The sequence below is a fragment of the Xenopus laevis genome, chromosome 1L, assembly GCF_017654675.1.
Source record: "Xenopus laevis strain J_2021 chromosome 1L, Xenopus_laevis_v10.1, whole genome shotgun sequence".
NCBI classification, from domain to species: domain Eukaryota; kingdom Metazoa; phylum Chordata; class Amphibia; order Anura; family Pipidae; genus Xenopus; species Xenopus laevis.
The window spans coordinates 127,354,593-127,373,229 of NC_054371.1; the positions used below are offsets into that span (position 1 = coordinate 127,354,593).

The 18,637-nt window shown below is 37.7% G+C and overlaps 1 protein-coding gene across 1 annotated transcript in view; it reads right to left on the reverse strand.

Annotated features, from left to right (window-relative positions):
* Positions 1 to 291: 291 nt before the first annotated feature.
* The window catches only part of aco1.L (aconitase 1 L homeolog), a 30,841-nt gene continuing 12,495 nt past the window's right edge, over positions 292 to 18,637 (reverse strand). The window contains 16 exon segments of the mRNA NM_001087108.1: positions 292 to 424; positions 1,764 to 1,949; positions 2,237 to 2,359; positions 4,619 to 4,766; positions 6,043 to 6,185; positions 7,586 to 7,690; positions 7,926 to 8,050; positions 9,057 to 9,213; positions 9,551 to 9,635; positions 9,783 to 9,918; positions 12,474 to 12,633; positions 13,838 to 13,954; positions 14,367 to 14,467; positions 14,839 to 15,010; positions 16,187 to 16,326; positions 16,624 to 16,807. Coding sequence (NP_001080577.1) covers positions 305 to 424; positions 1,764 to 1,949; positions 2,237 to 2,359; positions 4,619 to 4,766; positions 6,043 to 6,185; positions 7,586 to 7,690; positions 7,926 to 8,050; positions 9,057 to 9,213; positions 9,551 to 9,635; positions 9,783 to 9,918; positions 12,474 to 12,633; positions 13,838 to 13,954; positions 14,367 to 14,467; positions 14,839 to 15,010; positions 16,187 to 16,326; positions 16,624 to 16,807 — 2,202 coding nt within the window. The 3' untranslated portion in view covers positions 292 to 304.

Consider the following 18,637-nt stretch of genomic DNA (forward strand, 5'->3'; position numbering starts at 1 on the left):
GGGGCAGTAAAGTCAAGAAAGGCTGCTGCATGTGAAAAGCATGTAGTGACATTCCAGCATCTTAATGTCACCATTTATACATATGAATCTACATAGAATTGCCTGTGCTATTTTTGAAGGAGCTTAGGGAATACTATCAAAATATTATGGGGAGAAATTTAACAATTTGGCCTTTCAAGTAAAAATCAATTTCTCAAACATCATTGATCCTGTAAAGTCTGTGAGATTATGATGGAGATCAGTTAATGTCATCTCCAAAACAAGCCATTTGCTGGATCTTTATTATCTCCATTTTTTTTTTAAATTAACTAGCATTGGCCATTTTACGGATCATGTAGTTCAGAATGCCTCCATTGCGATAATATGTCAGTTCCACATCCGTGTCAAATCTCATGATGGCATCAAAAGATTTTCCAGTGTCCAGCTGAGAAGCAACAGAATAAGAAATGTTAGAAGATGCCATAGCACTGACCCACAACATGCCCAGATAAGATAAAGATCTGCTCTTGGAGTATTAGAGGTATAGGCTCTGTTGTTCGGAATGCTTGGGGTTTTCAGAATAAAGTAGATCAGAATAAGTCAGAATAAAGTCTGCTAAATATAATTGAAACATTAAATAAACCCAATAGGCTGGTTTGCCTCCAATAAGGATTAAAGGGGACCTGTCACCCAAAAAAATTATTCAAAAGCCTATTTTATCACATTAGTCAAGTAAAATGAACTTTAATTACACTATATAAATTATTTGAATCTTGCTTCCTTCAGTCTGGGATTTCACAATTATAACAAGCAGGCAAGAGCCATTTTGAGGACACTGTTATTAAGACAAGTCTTGTATCATCTCAGAATCTTGTTTGTGCACCAGAATAGGGGACCTGATGTCCATCCCCATGCCCTGGTTACACAATTAAATGGTAAAGAGAACTGGGGGAATGTGTGGAGAGCAGTGATATCTAGGAAGTGCTGAATGGAATGTGAAAGTAATTGTCTGCCCCGCCTCTATGCCACTGGCATAGAGGAGGGGCAGACAATATTTGATTGACAGCTGAGATTTTTAAATGAGCTTACAACAGCTATGAATGCTTTAATAAAAAATAGAAATTGGATTTCATGTTTAATTTGAAAAGGACTTTTATTATACAGATTTTTGTGTCTGGGTGACAGGTCCACTTTAAGTATATTTTAGTTTGGATCAAGCACAAGGTACTATTTTTTTATAACAGAGAAAAAATGAAAAATCATTATTAAAATCTGAATAATATGCTTAAAATGGAGAAGGCCTTTGGGTAATTAGGAGCATTCAGGATAACGGGTTCACGGATAAAGGCTTCTATACCTATGTTTTTACTCTTCATTTATTTTCCTTTATAATGCTGGAACAAACAGTGTGCAGATATGGTGGAAAAACTTAGCCTTGAAGAGGCTAACCGCCATGGTACCTTCGTTGATCATGAAGATTAACACTAGCACCCTTTTTTTATTATCTTATGAGAATGCCTTTAGCAACCAATATGGCAGCTATATTTGATATGTATGGTGCATCTGCATAAAGCACAGAAATGTTAGAATGATATTTTAACATAAATTGTATATACTAAATTCCAATCAAATAAATTCTGTATATTTTATTTCTGGTCTATAATGTATGACTGTGTAGAAAGAATTTAGATTAACTTAAAAAGTAAACCAACCTTAAACTAATTGACTTTGTGAAGAAATCGAAAGGAAGAGATATACATTTGCTTTTGATTCTGCAAGTTTACCTTGATTTCAACATTCATGCCAGGTCGAAGATCTTCAGGAATGATGATAGTGTAACGTTCTCGGCCACTTAGCCCTAAAGCTTCTGCTGACTCTCCAGGTAAGTACTGCAGAGGAATGATCCCCATCCCAACTAGGTTACTGCGGTGAATGCGTTCATAGCTCTCGGCAAGGACGGCTTTGATTCCCTGTGCAATAGAATCACATGCATTCTAACGGACTGATTCACTGGGGGGTTTTTTTTTGTTTGTTTCTGCTTGTGTGCAATAGTGTATGCACCTAATAATCTATACATGACTTTCAACAGGCAGGTCCACAGTATAATTAAATAAACAGAGAAAAATTCTAATTTAGTGCGTAAAAATAAACTTCTCTCTTCCAAGATGAAAAACCAAAAATCAACATGGCAAAGTCAACTTTCCATTTGTTCTGCAGCCCTGGGAAATGCAGTGTATCATACATAAGCTTACTCTACCTGTAAGAAAGGACCTTTTGCAGCCCAGTCTCTAGAACTTCCAGAACCGTACTCTTTTCCTGTCAGGAGGATTAAATTGTGCCCTTCATTTTGGTATCTTTCTGCAGCGTCAAATATATCAAGCTAGAAAACAGAGAGGGGAAAAAATACACCAATTCATAAAGACAATAAACTTATTGTGCATTGGCCCTTTAAAAAATAGTCTTATGAATGCAAATAACTTCAGGAATAGAAATGAGTTTCAATTACATACATAAAGTGAAACTTTAAGCAAGAAAAACAAATTTTGAATTAAGCCTGGGAAAAGAATGGATGCACCAAGAGTTTTTAATACATAATAAGGGACAGAAAGATGACAATTTTATTATGACTTATAACTGGTTTGGACTGTATGTCACCATAAAGAGGGAGGTAAATATACAGTATACCCCTTTTCCAGATGATTAAAGGGCAGTATGTTAAAATTAGCACAATTTGTGTTCAAATCTATTCTATTAGGCGGTGATTTTGTTGTTTAGAGAGGCTAAAGATGGCCATATACAGGCTAACTTAAAGGGCACTGGTCACCATGAATATTTTTACCCACCTAGAGGTGTGGACTAATAGAGCCTGCACTCCGGTTTTTTCTTTTTTCAAAAAAGAAATTGCTTCCACCAGCACTAAGCTGCCTGCACCAGGAGGGAGATTGGGTGCAGGTTGCCATGTTGAGGCACACACATGCGCTTAATGAGTGAGTGCCTCAATTCGCTCATTATGTGCATGCGTCTTATGTCAGATTGTGTGACTCATTATGTGTATGTGCACAAAACAACATGGCTGCCCGTACCGGGAGCTCCCTCCTAGTGTGGGTTACCTAGTGCTGGTGGAGGGTGTTTTCATTGAAGAAAAAAAAAAGCTATTTTATCTTCGAACTGGAGTAAGGCCTATATTAGCTTGCACCTCTAGTGGGGTAAAAATATTCAGGGTGACTGGTGCCTTTTAAAGGTAATACAATATGTAGCAGATTCACAGTATATACAGTGTATGGCAGTGGGTTCTGACACACTATGTGTATTACACACAGTAGGAGACAGTGGGTACTGGCACATTAAATGCAGTGGCAGACAGAGGGTACTGGGACATTATACTCAATGTGAGAAAATGGGTACTGGCACACCATGCCATGCTTGAACTAGAAATCAAAATAGGCCCAAACAGCCCCACACCAGCCCACTAAATAGTGACTGTCTATGGCATCTTACAGCAGCCCCTCTGGCATATGCCAGTCTGGGACAGCACCAGGCCACACCAGTGGCAGTGTAAAATTAGGGTTGGATGCATCCAGAGTAAATGAATTGCTTTGAGGATCAATTGCAAACTCACTGAACTGTTATGTCCCATGTGGCCCCCTTCAAGTTGCTGACTAACTCACAGTTAGAGCTGAAAAGCAGGAAGTAGTAATCTGACTATTATGTTAAACATCCAGTCACTCCAGCCTTTATACATTACATTTTTAGCTAACTAAATATATTAGAATTGTTTTTTTTATTTCACACGGTTTAGCCAGTTTTTGTTTTTACACTGAACTGTTCCTTAAAAAAAATGTTTTCTTTTTGCAGGGGAAAGATATTAATTCATGACCGGGATGAGACTGATGTAAATAAAAGTATTTATTTTTTTGAGCTGGTGGAGAAGCTGCTGTAGGTGCATCAGAATGTATATTGTACCTATGAATGGAATGAAAGTTGCTGCAAATATGCCAAGTTCTGAATAGTTCAGCTCCTCCAGATCAGTCTCCCTTCTGTCATGCCTTCAGTCAGTAAAGTTTTCCCAGCCCCACCTACTCTGTACCTGGTTTGTACATTTAACTATCTGTAAAGTTTGACCGGACAAGCTGCAAACCCACATATATCAAATCAAAGTGCAACTGATCTCTTCAGCATCGGGTTTGGAGGAAGGACTTTTCAATCCCTGATTAAAGGACCAGTGCAGTCAGGAAGGGAGTCGGTTTTATTTGGTTTTAGGTGTCAGGTTTTGGGGAGGCTTAGACTACTCTAGCCTCAATGAAAATCCGCCTATGCTTTTTTTTTCAAATTATCTTATAAAGCTCTAATAGGTAACACTTATTTTTTACTAAACTCATTCCCTCTCCCCTTAAAACACGTTTAAGTTCCAAAAGGAGATAATGAGCTCTATATAAACAAACCACTTTGTTTTCTAAGCATAGTCTTTGTAATAAGGAGCTGCTCATTATACAGAGGCTTTATCTGTGAGCTGGTAAATCGTATACTCTCCATAGCAAAATTATTATGATCAAAGTGTACTCAGTGTGAATATTGCTGCATAATGGTGCAGTGCTGCATAGTGTTAAGAACATTGCAGTTTAAGAAGAAGAACACTCACAGTTTCATTAGAAGGGAAGTATATAGTTAAGGGAGACTGCTTATTGATGAACTTGTTAAACAAACGAATATTGGCAAATGTTCCTCTCGCCATGACAGCATCATTCCCTCTCCGTGACCCATAAGAGTTAAATTCTCTTGGAGTTAACCTGTCCAGAAGAAAGAGACATTTGTCATTTGCAATACAAAATATCATGTGTTGATGTACAACAGCAATATAAATATCAGGTTAAACTTGAAGAAAGAGTGATGAGATTCAAAAACAAAGCTGTTATTGTTCTTAAAGGAGAAGGAAAGGTTAAAACTAAGCAAGCCTTATCAGAAAGGTCCATCTAAATATACCAGTAAACCCCCAAAGTAGTTCTGCCCTGAGTGCCCTGTCAAAAAAAACACTGCATTTCTTTCCTTCTATTGTGTACACATGGGCTTCTGTATCAGACTTCCTGCCTTCCGCTTAAACCTCCTTGCCCTGGGCAAGAGCATGCTCAGTTTGCACCTCTCCCCCCCTCCTCCCTTCTCTACTGTAATCTGAACCCAGAGCAGGGAGAGACTCAGGCAGGAAGTGATGTCACACCAAGCTAATACTGCAGCTGCTATCCTAAACAAACAGAGAGTTTCTAGAGCTTTTTACTCAGGTATGGTAAAACATTCTACAGATTAAATATAGCATTCTAGCTTGCACTATTGCAGCTAATCTATTGGCAATAAAATGCCTCCGTAGCTTTCCTTCTCCTTTAAATGAACAGTAACACCAAAAAATTAAAGCAATGAAAATATAATATACTGTTGTTCTGCACTGGTAAAACTGATGTGTTTGCTTCAGAAACACTACTATAGTTCATATAAACAAGCTGCTGTGTTGCAATGGCGGAAATGAAAAAAGGCTATATGGCACAGGTTAAATAGTGGATAACAGATAACATTATGTTCTACAGAACTTATCTGCTGTGTAACCTGAGCCTTTTCTTCTTTGAATGGCTGCCCCCATTGCTACACAGCAGCTTATTTATATAAACAAGTCTGTAACAACTTTATCTCAAAAAACACATTGCAAACAATACTATATTCTAGTTACAAGAATATCTGGGTTCTAGAAGCACAAGTAGGCATTCTTCACAAATGCAGGCAAGGATAAAATGGGCATACAAACTAGTATCAGTGTCGAAAACATGTGGTTTCAGGTTGCAAGTGAATGTTACCTGTGTGGGTTAGGGTGACTGATGGGTCCAGACTGCACACATAACATTTCGCTTTCGTGTTTAATGTTGCCGTTACCTCTTTGGCTACACTTCTCCTGACTGAACTGGGAGTTCCAGAACGGACTTCCAAATGACCGATTAAGGTTTGATTTTAGCTTTTGTTTTACGTCATCTCTATTTTCACCTGATTTTCGCTATAATTCAGTATTAAAAAAAAAGGTCTTACCCTCTATTCACTAAATAGCGTGCTGCAGGACTGTTTCTTGCAATGTTTCCAGCTGGAGAAATGTGGTCAGTAGTAACAGAATCGCCCAAGTTTAAGAGGACATATGCATCTGTTATGGATTTAGGAGACTGGAGTTCCATTGTCTTAAAAAAATGAAACAGTAATAAATAAGATTATACTTTACCTAGTTTGTGCAAATCTACCTCGGATTACAATGAAGAGAATGGGCTCAGAGGGATAGTAGGACCACATCAACTAGCCTATGACCATCTTAAGAAATCATACGGTTCTCGATCGCCAGAAAAATCAAACCTCCTTGATCCATACCTGTCCCATTTTTTGGCCTGATATCGATCGAGGAGGCCTGTCGGAAGCCCACATTCACTGGCAGAAAAGTTGCTGAATAGGTCTAAAAGATCCATATCGGAAGCCTGCCCCTGTCCAGATATTCCTATCTGGTAAACCGAGCGTCAAACCTAGTCATGTTTCTCTTTTGAAAGCGAATAGTGTATTAAACCCATAACTAGGGATGGGAGAATTTTTTCGCCGAAAAAATGACACCCATAGACTTGTATGGCGTCGTGCATCAAAATAAAAAGACGCGCGTCAAAAAAATTTCGCCGTGCAACAAAATTATTTGCGACATTTCGACGGTGGCAAATCTTTGGCGAAACCAAACGGGTCAAATTCGCCCATCCCTACCCATAACTAGTGGGTCATACTGTTGGTACAGTACAACCGGTATGGAGTCTGAGATGAGAAATATGTTTAAGTATAGGCTATAGTGTGACCACCTATGAGGGGTCTTACTGTGAACTCCAAGTCCCCCCTTCATGGGCTTTCCCTCCCACACATGGAATGGCAATCAGTCAGGGCTTGGAGCAGGGCATCACAGGTTGTGACTCCTTTACACATGGTTGATGGTGGCCATACAGCCTACAATTACGATCTTTTTTACAACCATTGGTCAGAAGAAAGATCTTTCAGCCACTCTACTGATGTTAAGAGCTGAATCGTAAGATATGCAGGTAAAAATAAAAAGAATTCTTTAGCTCTGACGATTCAGCCTTAACGATGCAATGTTCAATTTCCAGTCCTGCCCGATTGACGAGACAAATGGTATCCAAGGCTTTTTCCCAATATTGGTCACCTTGTCTCCCACCACACATGCAATGATTATCGTATGAAAGATCTTTCGTATGATAAATATTGGTCGTGTATGGCCACCTTTAATGAAGAGAGGCCTGTTACGTATATGATTTTGATCCCGGCAGAAATATTTTTTCATGATACCCTTGGCCTGTTTTCTTAACTCTTACAGGCCTGTATCATGACTTTTTCAATATAGAGTTAAGATATCTTATAATGTCCTTTAGTAGTGTGCCACTGCACCCATTCCAGCATAACACTTAAAAATGTTGCTGTTATATAAGCACAAAGTAACTATAATGAAACAAGTTAAGCAGTGATGCCATTAAGTCTTCGTTTAAGATCATCCTTATGTATTAATAAGTCATGGTATAAGGAAAAACTGTATACATACTAGATTGTCAAAGAAGGGTGGAGATTTGATGTAAGTTGATTTGGTATCCCAGGGATACAATTGATCTGTTGGGGCTTTTAAATTATTCCAGCTCTCGTTGACTTTCTGTTAAAGAAAATATTGTGGTTATACATAAACATTTCTTCACAAGCCTTAAATCTTAATTGTAAATAATGGCTCTACAGCTTGGCAGACACTTAAATGTCATAAGGCAGAAGAAACGTGAACTGATTCACATTTGCAATATCACAGGCACACATTAATACGGTCTTTCTTACTGGTTAATAGATAAACAAAGAAGAATGCTGCTGGAAATAATAATGACACTGCAAAAAAATACCTCAATTTTCTCATAGACTTCTTTGAACATCCCAGGAATGACATATTGCCTTTCCACAGCTTGTATTTCATCTCTTGTTGGCCAGATGTCTCTGAGGTAAATTTCTTTACCCTCGGCATTCACCCCTAAAGAAAAGCATAGAAAACTGAAATCTAATAAGTCTAGTACAGTGAAGACTACCTATGGATTGCTTGATGGCGTAAGAATTAGAAGCTTTGCTTTTGACTCTCTCCTCTCCCGACTACAATATTTTTCTTGACCTCAGATTCATAGGTCTATCAAAACCTATGATTCCCGATGTAAAAAAGCGATAGTGTGATGTCACTTCCAATCCACAAAATGGAACTTCCGGTTGGCCCCCCACGATTGCTGCGGGGAGCGGGTTGGGAGAAAATCGCATAAGCTAAGTGGGTCAGGGTTGGGCGTGGGTCTTTAAAAACAGACCGATGCAGGTCTCTATTGAAACTATCCCGAATATATTGCTCACGTATCAGTGCAGAGTAAGTGCAGCTGAGCTCATGGTCGCCATCTTCCGGATCTTCGGTCTTCATCTATATTGACCAATGCACAGTTGGAACAGTCTTCAGAGTTTGTAGCAACTGCGCATGTGATAACAGTGTCACGAATTGCCGAAGGGAGCGAGGAGGACTCAAAGAAGACCGAAGATTCGGAAGATGGCACCCATGAGCTCCGCTGTGGTTCCTACTCTGCACCAATACATTAGCAATGTTTTTGGGACACTCTCAGGTGTAGTGAACTGTACGGGGGGGGGGAAGCAGGGTGGGGGGGGAACTATCTAGGGTAATAGGTAGGGGCTTTTCTTATTGGGAAGAGTTTAGTTCTCCTTCAAGAGATGGTCCCTCGAATCCAACTGTTACCCTTGTTTGTCACTTGATTTTCAGTCCCCTGTTTATTATTGTGAAGGGCTGCACAACTTGTTGAAGTTAAACAAACTTTACTATTACCATTATATTTCTGCCTTAAATATATTATTAAAGTTTATTCACCCCTGAAGTAATTGCAAGATTGGAGAGTACAAAGAAATTGATTTTCATTAAGGCATGCATGTATGCAGTGCAATATTTGACCACAGGACAAACAATCCAATACCAATTCTAAGTTAGATTTTACCCAGTGGATCTTTCTCAAAGTCAATCTTGATGGTTCCTGCTATGGCATAAGCAATGACCAAAGGAGGAGAAGCCAGGTAGTTTGCACGTGTGTTTGGATGGACTCTGCCTTCAAAATTTCTGTTACCAGATAAGACACCTACTGCTACAAGGTCTCCCTGCATGACAAAGGCAAAGCATAAGTATTATTCTTCAGCAGGCTGGAAAAAAAGTCATAGAATATTTCAAAATTACTAATGGTGGCAACTGTAAACAACCCTGTATAGTAAAAACAATCTACAAAAGATTCCGAGGCTATATCTGTAGCAATATGCCCCATTCCACAGTTATTATGAAATGTATGTATGAAGGTCTTTTACTTCAAATGCTGATATCTTATGCAAAGTTCCAAATGCAGGCAAAATAAAACTGGACCAACTGTATAAAAACAGTGACTCACCATATAAACTGGGCAAACATGTAGCTAGGAAAACTGCAAGTTGATGATTAGTGTACCTGAGTTATGGCTTCAACAACTGGATCAGGTAATGGACCGCTATTCCCAATGCATGTCATACACCCATATCCAACAACATCAAAGCTGTGAATGTAGAAAAAAAAATTCTATGTTAGAAATGCTAGCAAATTAGCCAGGCTACAGTTTGTTATGCATTGACTTTAAATGGAGTTAAACATAAGAATTTTTACGAGAAAAAGCAGTATATGGCAGATGCATGGCCATACTTACCCAAGCTTGGAAAGAAAAGGCAGGACTCCACTGTCTTTCAAGTAAAAAGTAACTACGCCACTCCCAGGAGACAGGCTTGTCTTTATATAAGGTTTCACACTTAGCCCAGCTTCTACTGCTTTCTTAGCCAATAAACCTGACAAAAAAGTAAATAAATACAAAAATTAGCTTAAAACAAAAATGAACATCAGGATATATAGCCAATCACCAAAAGCATCAGATTTTCCTCTCTATAAGGCATACTTCAGAGAACAAAGGGAGTTATTTCAAATATAAAAACCCTTTACTACTTTTTATATTTAAAATGATAGTATTGAGATGTTTGTGTGAATTCATGTTTCATGAAATATGTTAGAAGCCAGTTTACACCCATTATACTCCATGCAGACAAAATTCAGTATCAAACTGATTACCTCCACAGAGTTTAATATGGTTTTTCAAATGATGTTTTGACTGGCCAAATCACAAACCCAAGTCTGCTTTCTGACAACTATTTGAATCGATATGAAGAATACATTAAAATTTGTTTAATTTGCCCAAAAACCACAGGGGGTTGGCAAGTATTACAATAGTTTACCTGATACCCTGGGCCATTTACCCTGATAGAAAAATGCTGCGTTGGCCCAGGGTACTTCTGTATGAACACCATGATGTCCATCTTCATCTGCTTCTTTATTCTTCAATGGCCCTGGGCTGATGCATGCGTAGTTCTGTAAAAAAGGCAGCTTTTTGCTCTACTGTGCACGTGTATCCAGAGTGAAGAAGGAACAAGTTGGCTATGCGTTGCTCTAAAGAAGTAACCTGGCTGGTGGAGGTCATAACACTTCTCCATTAATGGAGTTGTTCACCTTTCAGTTAAGCAAATGCGAGAGGTCCTCTGCACTCAACCCATTATCAATATATTAAGGCCATTGAAAAAAAAATGCCTTACCCTTTAAACAAAACAGGGATTGTTTGTCCATATATTGCAATATTTTTAAGCTGGCCAACTACGTCAAAGTCATCCCATATCTGGCCAGTCCTACACACAACTCATTTCATTCATTAAGAATTCTATTGCTTCATTATTCTTTTTAAAAAGGGACTAAGTTTTACCAACAACTTACTTGCTGCTTTCAAAGTAAAACTCCCAAACTTGGTTGGCCTTTTATTGGCCACCAGTGGAATCACCCGATTATAGCTAGAAAGGGTGGAAGCTCCAACATGGCGCTGGTCACTGCTCCTGTATAAACTATCCCTGTTTTGTTTAAATAGTAAGGCATTTTTAGTAGCTTAAGGCACAAAATGTTTCAATGTCTTAAATATATGGATACCGTAATAGGTTGAGTGCCGAGGATCTCTTTGTTTATGTGAATTTTGTAGTCACAACTTCATTGCACCCCCGCTTAATGGTTTTAAAAATTTGTGGTGAGCACAACTTTCCCTTGTTTGTTATACTTTTCAGTTAACGTTTGGTATAATGTAGAGAGTGATATTCTGAGACAATTTGCAATTGGTTTCCATTTTTTTTACTTTTGGTTGCTATTGTCCAAATTACCCTAGCACCCATGCATTGATTTGAATAAGAGACTGACATATGAGTAGGGGAAGGTCTGAATAGAAAGACGATTAATAAAAAGTAGGAGTAACAATAAAGCCTTACAGCACTTTTGTTTTTAGCTGAAGAGTCAGAAGGCGGCGGCAAAATTTAAAAGCTATAAAAAAAATGAAAAGTGCCTTAGAACTGGACATTCTATAACATACTAAATGTTAACATAAAGGTGAACCACCTCTTTAAAATAGCAAAAATACTAATTGATATAAAGGTGAACCTTCAATATAAAATGTTCAAAGGTAAGCTCTTAGTCACAAATCTACAAAGCTTAAACAGTTTAAGCAGTGGGGAGGTAGTCATTTTGGGTGAAAACCTTAAGGTTCCAAAAGGGAAAATTTTGGGTGAATGCTGATTTGTGCTCCTGTATGATGTTGGTAGCAGAGTCTGATGGCAAGTTAAGTTGGCGAGAAGATGATACAACACAATATTCACTCAAACATCTAGCTTTTTTTAGTCTGAAAACTTCAGCCCCAGAGAATAAAATACCCCAAGAAATCACATGATATTACAGGCAAGCATTCAGTCCTTAGAGAAAGACTTGTTGTAGAAATTCATACATCTGTATATTATTTTTCATATATCTGTATATTATTTTGTGTAAGTATCTATGGTCAATTACCACTCACCAAGGTGATAAAATATCTTTTATCATGTGTAAAGATTACAAATTATATTCAAAATTCAAATAGCCAGTCAAACATGCCCTTGACAGCCTAAAGAAAATAATCTGTATGCATAAGTAAAAGTATAAAGTTTAAGTGTACATGAGGTGCATGAAATGCATCTTAGTGTGTATGTGTGTGTGTGTCCATCTCACAGGGATAGAGATCCTTCTGTCCCTCCAGGGAAGAAGAGAGCAAGAGATAGAACAACCTTGTTTTCCAGAGTAAATGCCTCCTTCAGGGCCTATACACCCACCCCCCAAGTATCTATATATGGCAAGAGCATATGCTCCAAAGGCCAGTTCTTCCCAAATTACTTACAAGTATCTGTGAGTGAATTAGACAGGTGTGCATACATTATACTGTGGTCAGTAATACATTTAAACTTTGTCAGCTAATTTCTAAATTTGTGGATCTCAAATTTGCAAAACTTACCGGCTCCTAACATGACTGAAGGGTTGCTGGTGTTGGTGCAGCTTGTGATTGCAGCTATAACCACAGAACCATGAGAGAGTTCATACTCAGCGTTATTGTAAGAGAATTTAACTTTGTCAGAATGATGCCCCTGGGGAATCTGAAAACCTTTGAATCCTTGCTGCATGGAAAGAAGAAAAACATGTGCATACAGTTCTAAAGGAATTCTTATATTTGTACTACGGCTACAGGTTAAACATAAAAAGTGACTAGATATAGAAAATGCATCCTTAATAGTAGGATCTATTGCCTATTTCCATTATATAGACTGGAGCTACAATGCCTCCTGTGTCAGCTGACTTATTCCTCACAGCCAGCTCTAAACAGCAATGTTTTTGTCCACTGTGTAGTCTTGATAAATGCACAAAGTAACAGGACAGCTCCTGTAAATAAATGCAAATATGGAAAATGGTATATTCTGTCCATGGCAGGCCTTGAGGGTAGTCAACCTGTGTTACCACCTAGAGCACCATAAGTAAAGTGGAAGTGGTTACTATGCCTGTATAAAAACACTTAAAACACAATTTTTTACTATCAGCATCTCAGTATGTACTGAAATGTAAAGGGATACGGTCATGGGAAGAAATGTTTTTTTCAAAAGGCATCAGTTAATAGTGCTGCTCCATCAGAATTCTGCACTGAAATCAGTTTTTTAAAAGAGCAAACAAATTGTTTTTATTTTAATTTTGAAATTATTGTCTGTTTCCCAGCTGCCCACAGTCATGTGACTTGTGCTCTGATAAACCTCAGTCACTCTTTACTACTGTACTGCAAGTTGGAGTGATATCACCCCCTCCCAGAAAGCAGCTCCCTACCACAATATAACAGATGCCTGGCAGATCTAAGTACAGCACTCAATAGTAAAATCCAGGTCCCACTGAGAAACATTCAGTTACATTGAGTAGGAGAAACAACAGCCTGCCAGAAAGCAGTTCCATCCTAAAGTGCTGGCTCTTTCTGAAAGCACACTACAAAGCAAAATGACCTAAGATGGCTGCCTACACAACAATATTACAACTAAAAAAATTAACTTGCTGGTTCAGGAATTACATTTTATATTGTAGAGTGAATTATTTACAGTGTAAACAGTTTAGTTTAGAAATAAAAACTACATCATAAAAATCATGACAGAATCCCTTTAAGAAATTAACTGCTTTGGGCAGTTGGTAAATATAACTTTCTTTACAGACTTTGCCAAGGCGCACTTGCTGCATATTTTTTTTTTTTACCCTAACGCCAGCCATGATCCTGTCCCCCATACGTTACTGCCCATAGAGAGGAAATCTACTTGCCTAATTTGATTCCTCATAACAATATTTTCTTACCTTGGTTCCTAGGCAATTTTCAAAATCAGTTTTCATTTCAGAAACAGCCACTTTATCTTGAGGTCTTTTAGGCCCACTGCAACATGCCACCACAGTGCTGAGGTCCAACTCCACCACCTACATAGATTCAAATTTTGATGTAGTCTTAGGCACATAATGGAGCTGATTTATCACAGACTGAATTGTTTTCCCTGGCAAAAAATTATTTTCTCCTGGCTAACATTTGTGAACTGGAAGAACACAAAAAGCTCAGTTTTTACAGAACAGTGTGGCTACATTATTAAGAGACCTAAGAAAAATGTTTTTTTCAACTTTCCCAACACCATAGGATATTTGCTTGCCTACCAATAGTCTAACACAAATACAATCTAATAAGGATTGAACAAACAAAGTTTTATGAGAGTTGGGTGCAATGAAGAAAATGAGGCTCCAGTTGGACAGTAAATAGAGGCAGTCTCTGCACACAGGATAGGTGTCTGCTTCAGCAAACAGACAAAAGATAACAACTCCATCATAACAGATATATTACCTGAGTAAAATCTGGGTCCTGGGTTGTATTATTAAAGTCCCTGAACAGCCCAACAGCCTCTAGGTACTTCTGAATGTACTGCACTTTATCTTCTGCACGACCTGTAAAGAAAAATAATTATGATGTATCTTCCTGTCCATTTGAACTAAGATCTATTCAAAAAATGTAAGTTGCTTGCACTTCTGCAGGATTGTCTATTGCAGTTTTATTCTAAGGGAGGTAAACATACAAAAACATATGTAAAGCAAAATCCACCTCAGATTAAAGTGGCATGCTGCTTTTAAAAGTACAAGACAATAAAAATGGAAAAGAGTGCAAATGTAAATGCTCCTTTTAAGATTAAACAATACCTTGTAAATTATAATTAGACAATGTCAATGTTGAAAACGGAATTGCCATCACTGTCATGAAGCTTGCCAAAATGATCATTTCACACAGGTCTTATTTCTGTGAGATTATTATGAATGCTTACCTGTTTGCTGCAAATACTGTACACTGACCAAATCAACTGGAAAGAAGGCTGCAGTAGCTCCGTACTCGGGGCACATGTTGGCAATGGTGGCACGATCAGCAATAGAGAGCTGAGCTACACCCGGACCAAAAAATTCCACAAACTTTCCCACAACCCCAACTTGCCGTAGGTGCTGCGATTGGAAAAAGCTAATTTAGGAGGTTTTCCTCATATTTTTTCAGAACATTATTGAAAATGCATTTACACATAATGCAAATAACCACGGTCACAAATAAAAAAAACCTTCGCTTCCCACTGATTTCTTTGGCATCTCGACAGGTTTAAGGCAGCATTTTTATTTTATTTTTATTCTTTACAACCACATAAATTGTTGATAAATTTTGAACATCGAATTAGACTAATCTCGTATTAGACTAATCTCGAATCGCGCTTTTTCTCCGAAAAAAACTCGAATGTCAGGAAGGCTATTAACTTCTTCAAATGGGTTACTGGGCCTCTGCCATTGACTTCTACATCAACTTGGCAGGTTTTAGGTGGCAAATTCGAGTTCTTCCCAGGGTCAAGGTTTGATGAACCTTGAAATTTGAATTCGAATTTGGATTATTCCCAATTAGAATTTGTGAGTTTTGACCAGAAATACAATTCAAAAAATTTGAATTCTAATTTACTATTTGACCCTTAATAAATCTGCCCCTTAAAATAGGTTCAATTTATTTTATATGGCTTTCTGATTCAGGTGTTGATAATGTTGATTATTTGAAGTACCAGCGAACACAACCGATGGGAATTTTAGCACAGATTCTATAAGAAAAACCAGAACTTCTGCTTCAAATTTACACTTTACATGTCTGCATTGTACAGCAACAATAAGTGGCATGTATATTGATGACTTTTAGTTTTGTGTGACTATTTGCTGGAAACGAAATCACAGAGCTTTCTTGTAAATCTCAACAAAACGATAAGTGCAGGTATCAGTTTCTAACTAGTACATTTACTACTGCTACACTTTAAAAAGTAAGTGTTTTGACATGGATCAGAACTGGAGAGCTGAGATTTTGATTTCAAACTGACAATCACAACCCTATCTAAACCAAAAATAACTATCCAAAGTAATAAAATATCCCAACAGAATGTTCCTTACATTATAAACTTGACTTACCAGAGACATTATGGGCAAAGTACAACCTAAATATCCAGCTGTATAAGTAACTCACTAATCTGTAACAACAGCTGCGATAATTAATAAGACTAACTGAGATGGAGGTGACCATCCCTAGCTTGTTCAGGAAGGCATTAATGTTTAGGCAATTGAACACAAAGAAGATATATAAAGAGGGGTACAAATTACCTTAGTTACAGTGAGCACAATATCTGTAGAAGTTATCAGCGGGTGAGGATTCCCCATCAGTTTATATCCAATTACTTCAGGAAGTACCATACTGATTGGCTGTCCAAGCATAACTGCTTCAGCTTCGATGCCTCCAACACCTGGATAAATGGGCAATATTAGAGAAACGTATTCTCCCTTTATATGTACAAATACATTGCAGTTACACAAATGTAAAACAAATACACTTTTTTTTCTACAGTATAAAAAAAAACACAACTACGTTATATTTACCTTAGATCTATGTATGACTATAAAACAAAACAATACACAATTTTAAGAACTGGACAGAAATAAGTCACTCTTGTCCATATAAAAAAGAATTGTGCCTCCTACTAATCACCACCTCTCCTCCAGAGAAGCGTGGAAATGAGAAATAAATGAGATGGCTTACTTACCCCAACCAAGAACTCCAAGACCATCAATCATTGTAGTGTGTGAGTCAGTCCCCACAAGGCTATCTGGATAGTAGTATCCATCCTGCTCAAACACTACGCGTGCCAGATATTCAAGGTTAACTTGATGTATAATGCCAGAGCCTGGGGGGATGATTCTCATGTTCTGAAATGCTTGAGAGCCCCACTGAAATAAATAAACTTGCCCTCAGTTAGGGATCTCCTACATCTTACAGAAAGAAAATATTGCCTGCTTGTATAGTGGATGTCTCAAATCACATACAAGGAAAGGGAAGCTTTGCTTTTAAATATGGTTATTAATAAGTTACATACAAGAACTAACTCAATATTCAGAACAAGTGTAAATAGTAATAGGCACAAGTAATCTTAAATGAAACCCTATCAGGGCTGCTCCTGCCATGGGGTAAGGTGAAAACCTTGAATTCTAATTTTTTAGCCTCATAGAAAATTGTGATTTTCATTGATGTGTGGCTTTTTTACAGAGAAAACCATGCCCAGGAAAAATATTCTGTAATTTTTTTCTTAAATAAGCAAGCATTCCAGAAAAAAGTTGCACTAGTTTAGTCGCAATTCTTTTTTTGGCTCTTACGTTTATTTTTTCTCTCTGTTTTGTCAGGATCGGGGTAGCAAATTCACTGAGATTGTTGCCATGTATAGCATATAGATCATTAAAGGCCCCATTGTGACACTAGCATTAGCAATAAAGAGCAAGTGACTGCATTAGGAAGGAAAATAAACTTATCAATAAGAACCACACAGGTTGTTAGCTCATTACTTATTAATCAAGACAAATACAATTTCCATCAAGGCAAACTATAAATTTAAGATCCAATTCACTTTGCAATATACTAAAATAACTGCAGATTAACCATTCAGTAGGAGTATATTAGGATGATAATCATAATCACATGTTAAATGTGTGATCTAGCTTTACACTGCTTGAAATCATTAGCAAAAGTTGGGGGTGTGGTTGTCACTGAAACTTTTTTGCTCTGAGACACAGAAAAAAAATCAAGCTAGTATTTTGGATATAATTGATTAAGTAGCATTAAAAAAAACAAAAAAACAAATATGCTACACAATGATTTTGCCTATTTATTGCACTGCGTTACACTAAGGGCAGAGACACGCTGCTATTTCGGGAGATTAGTCGCCCGCGACAAATTGCCTCTTCTTCGGGCGGCTAATCTCCCCAAATCTTCGCATGTGTCTCTGCCCTAAAAGGTATTTTATGTTTCATTTAATACATGCCTTTCAGTTATAAGATTAAGAGAAATTAAAAAAAAGAAAATGATTGTGAGACTCTGCGATCTAAGGCCTCTTACAGACAAGCATTTTGTACAGCATTCCCTTTCAATATATAGTGCAAGAAAATGCAGAAAAATACACAGTCTGTATTCACTGTGTGCAGTCATAGTGCATGGGAAAATATAGCACAGGGGAATGCAGGACAAAAAACGGACAACCGTATGGAGTAGAAGTCTGAACTTATTTTCCAACACTGGGCATTAAGCCATAGCAACCAGTCAGTGATTATCAGCTGCAGGCAGAACCATGAAAACAAAAATCTTATCTGGACTTCAATAGTTACTGCCAAGGTGAGAAATTGGTAAACTAGTTTATGAATCTGAGCTTGATTAATTGAACAATATAAGATTTAAAAATTAAGGAACAATAACACCAAAAAATGAAAGTGTTTTTAAAGTAATGCAAATATCATGTAGTGTTGCCCTGCACTGGTAAAACTGATCTGTTTGCTTCAGAAACACTACTATAGTTCATATAAACAAGCTGCTGTGTAAAAATGGTAGAAATTGAAAAAAGGATATATGGCACAGGTTAACTGTGGATAACAGATAACACCATTATGTTTTACAGAGCTTATCTGCTCTGTAACCTGAGCCTTTTCTCCTTTGAATGGCTGCCCCATTGCTACACAGCAGCTATTTATATAAACTTTAGTAGTGTTTCTGAAGCAAAACACCAGTTTTACCAG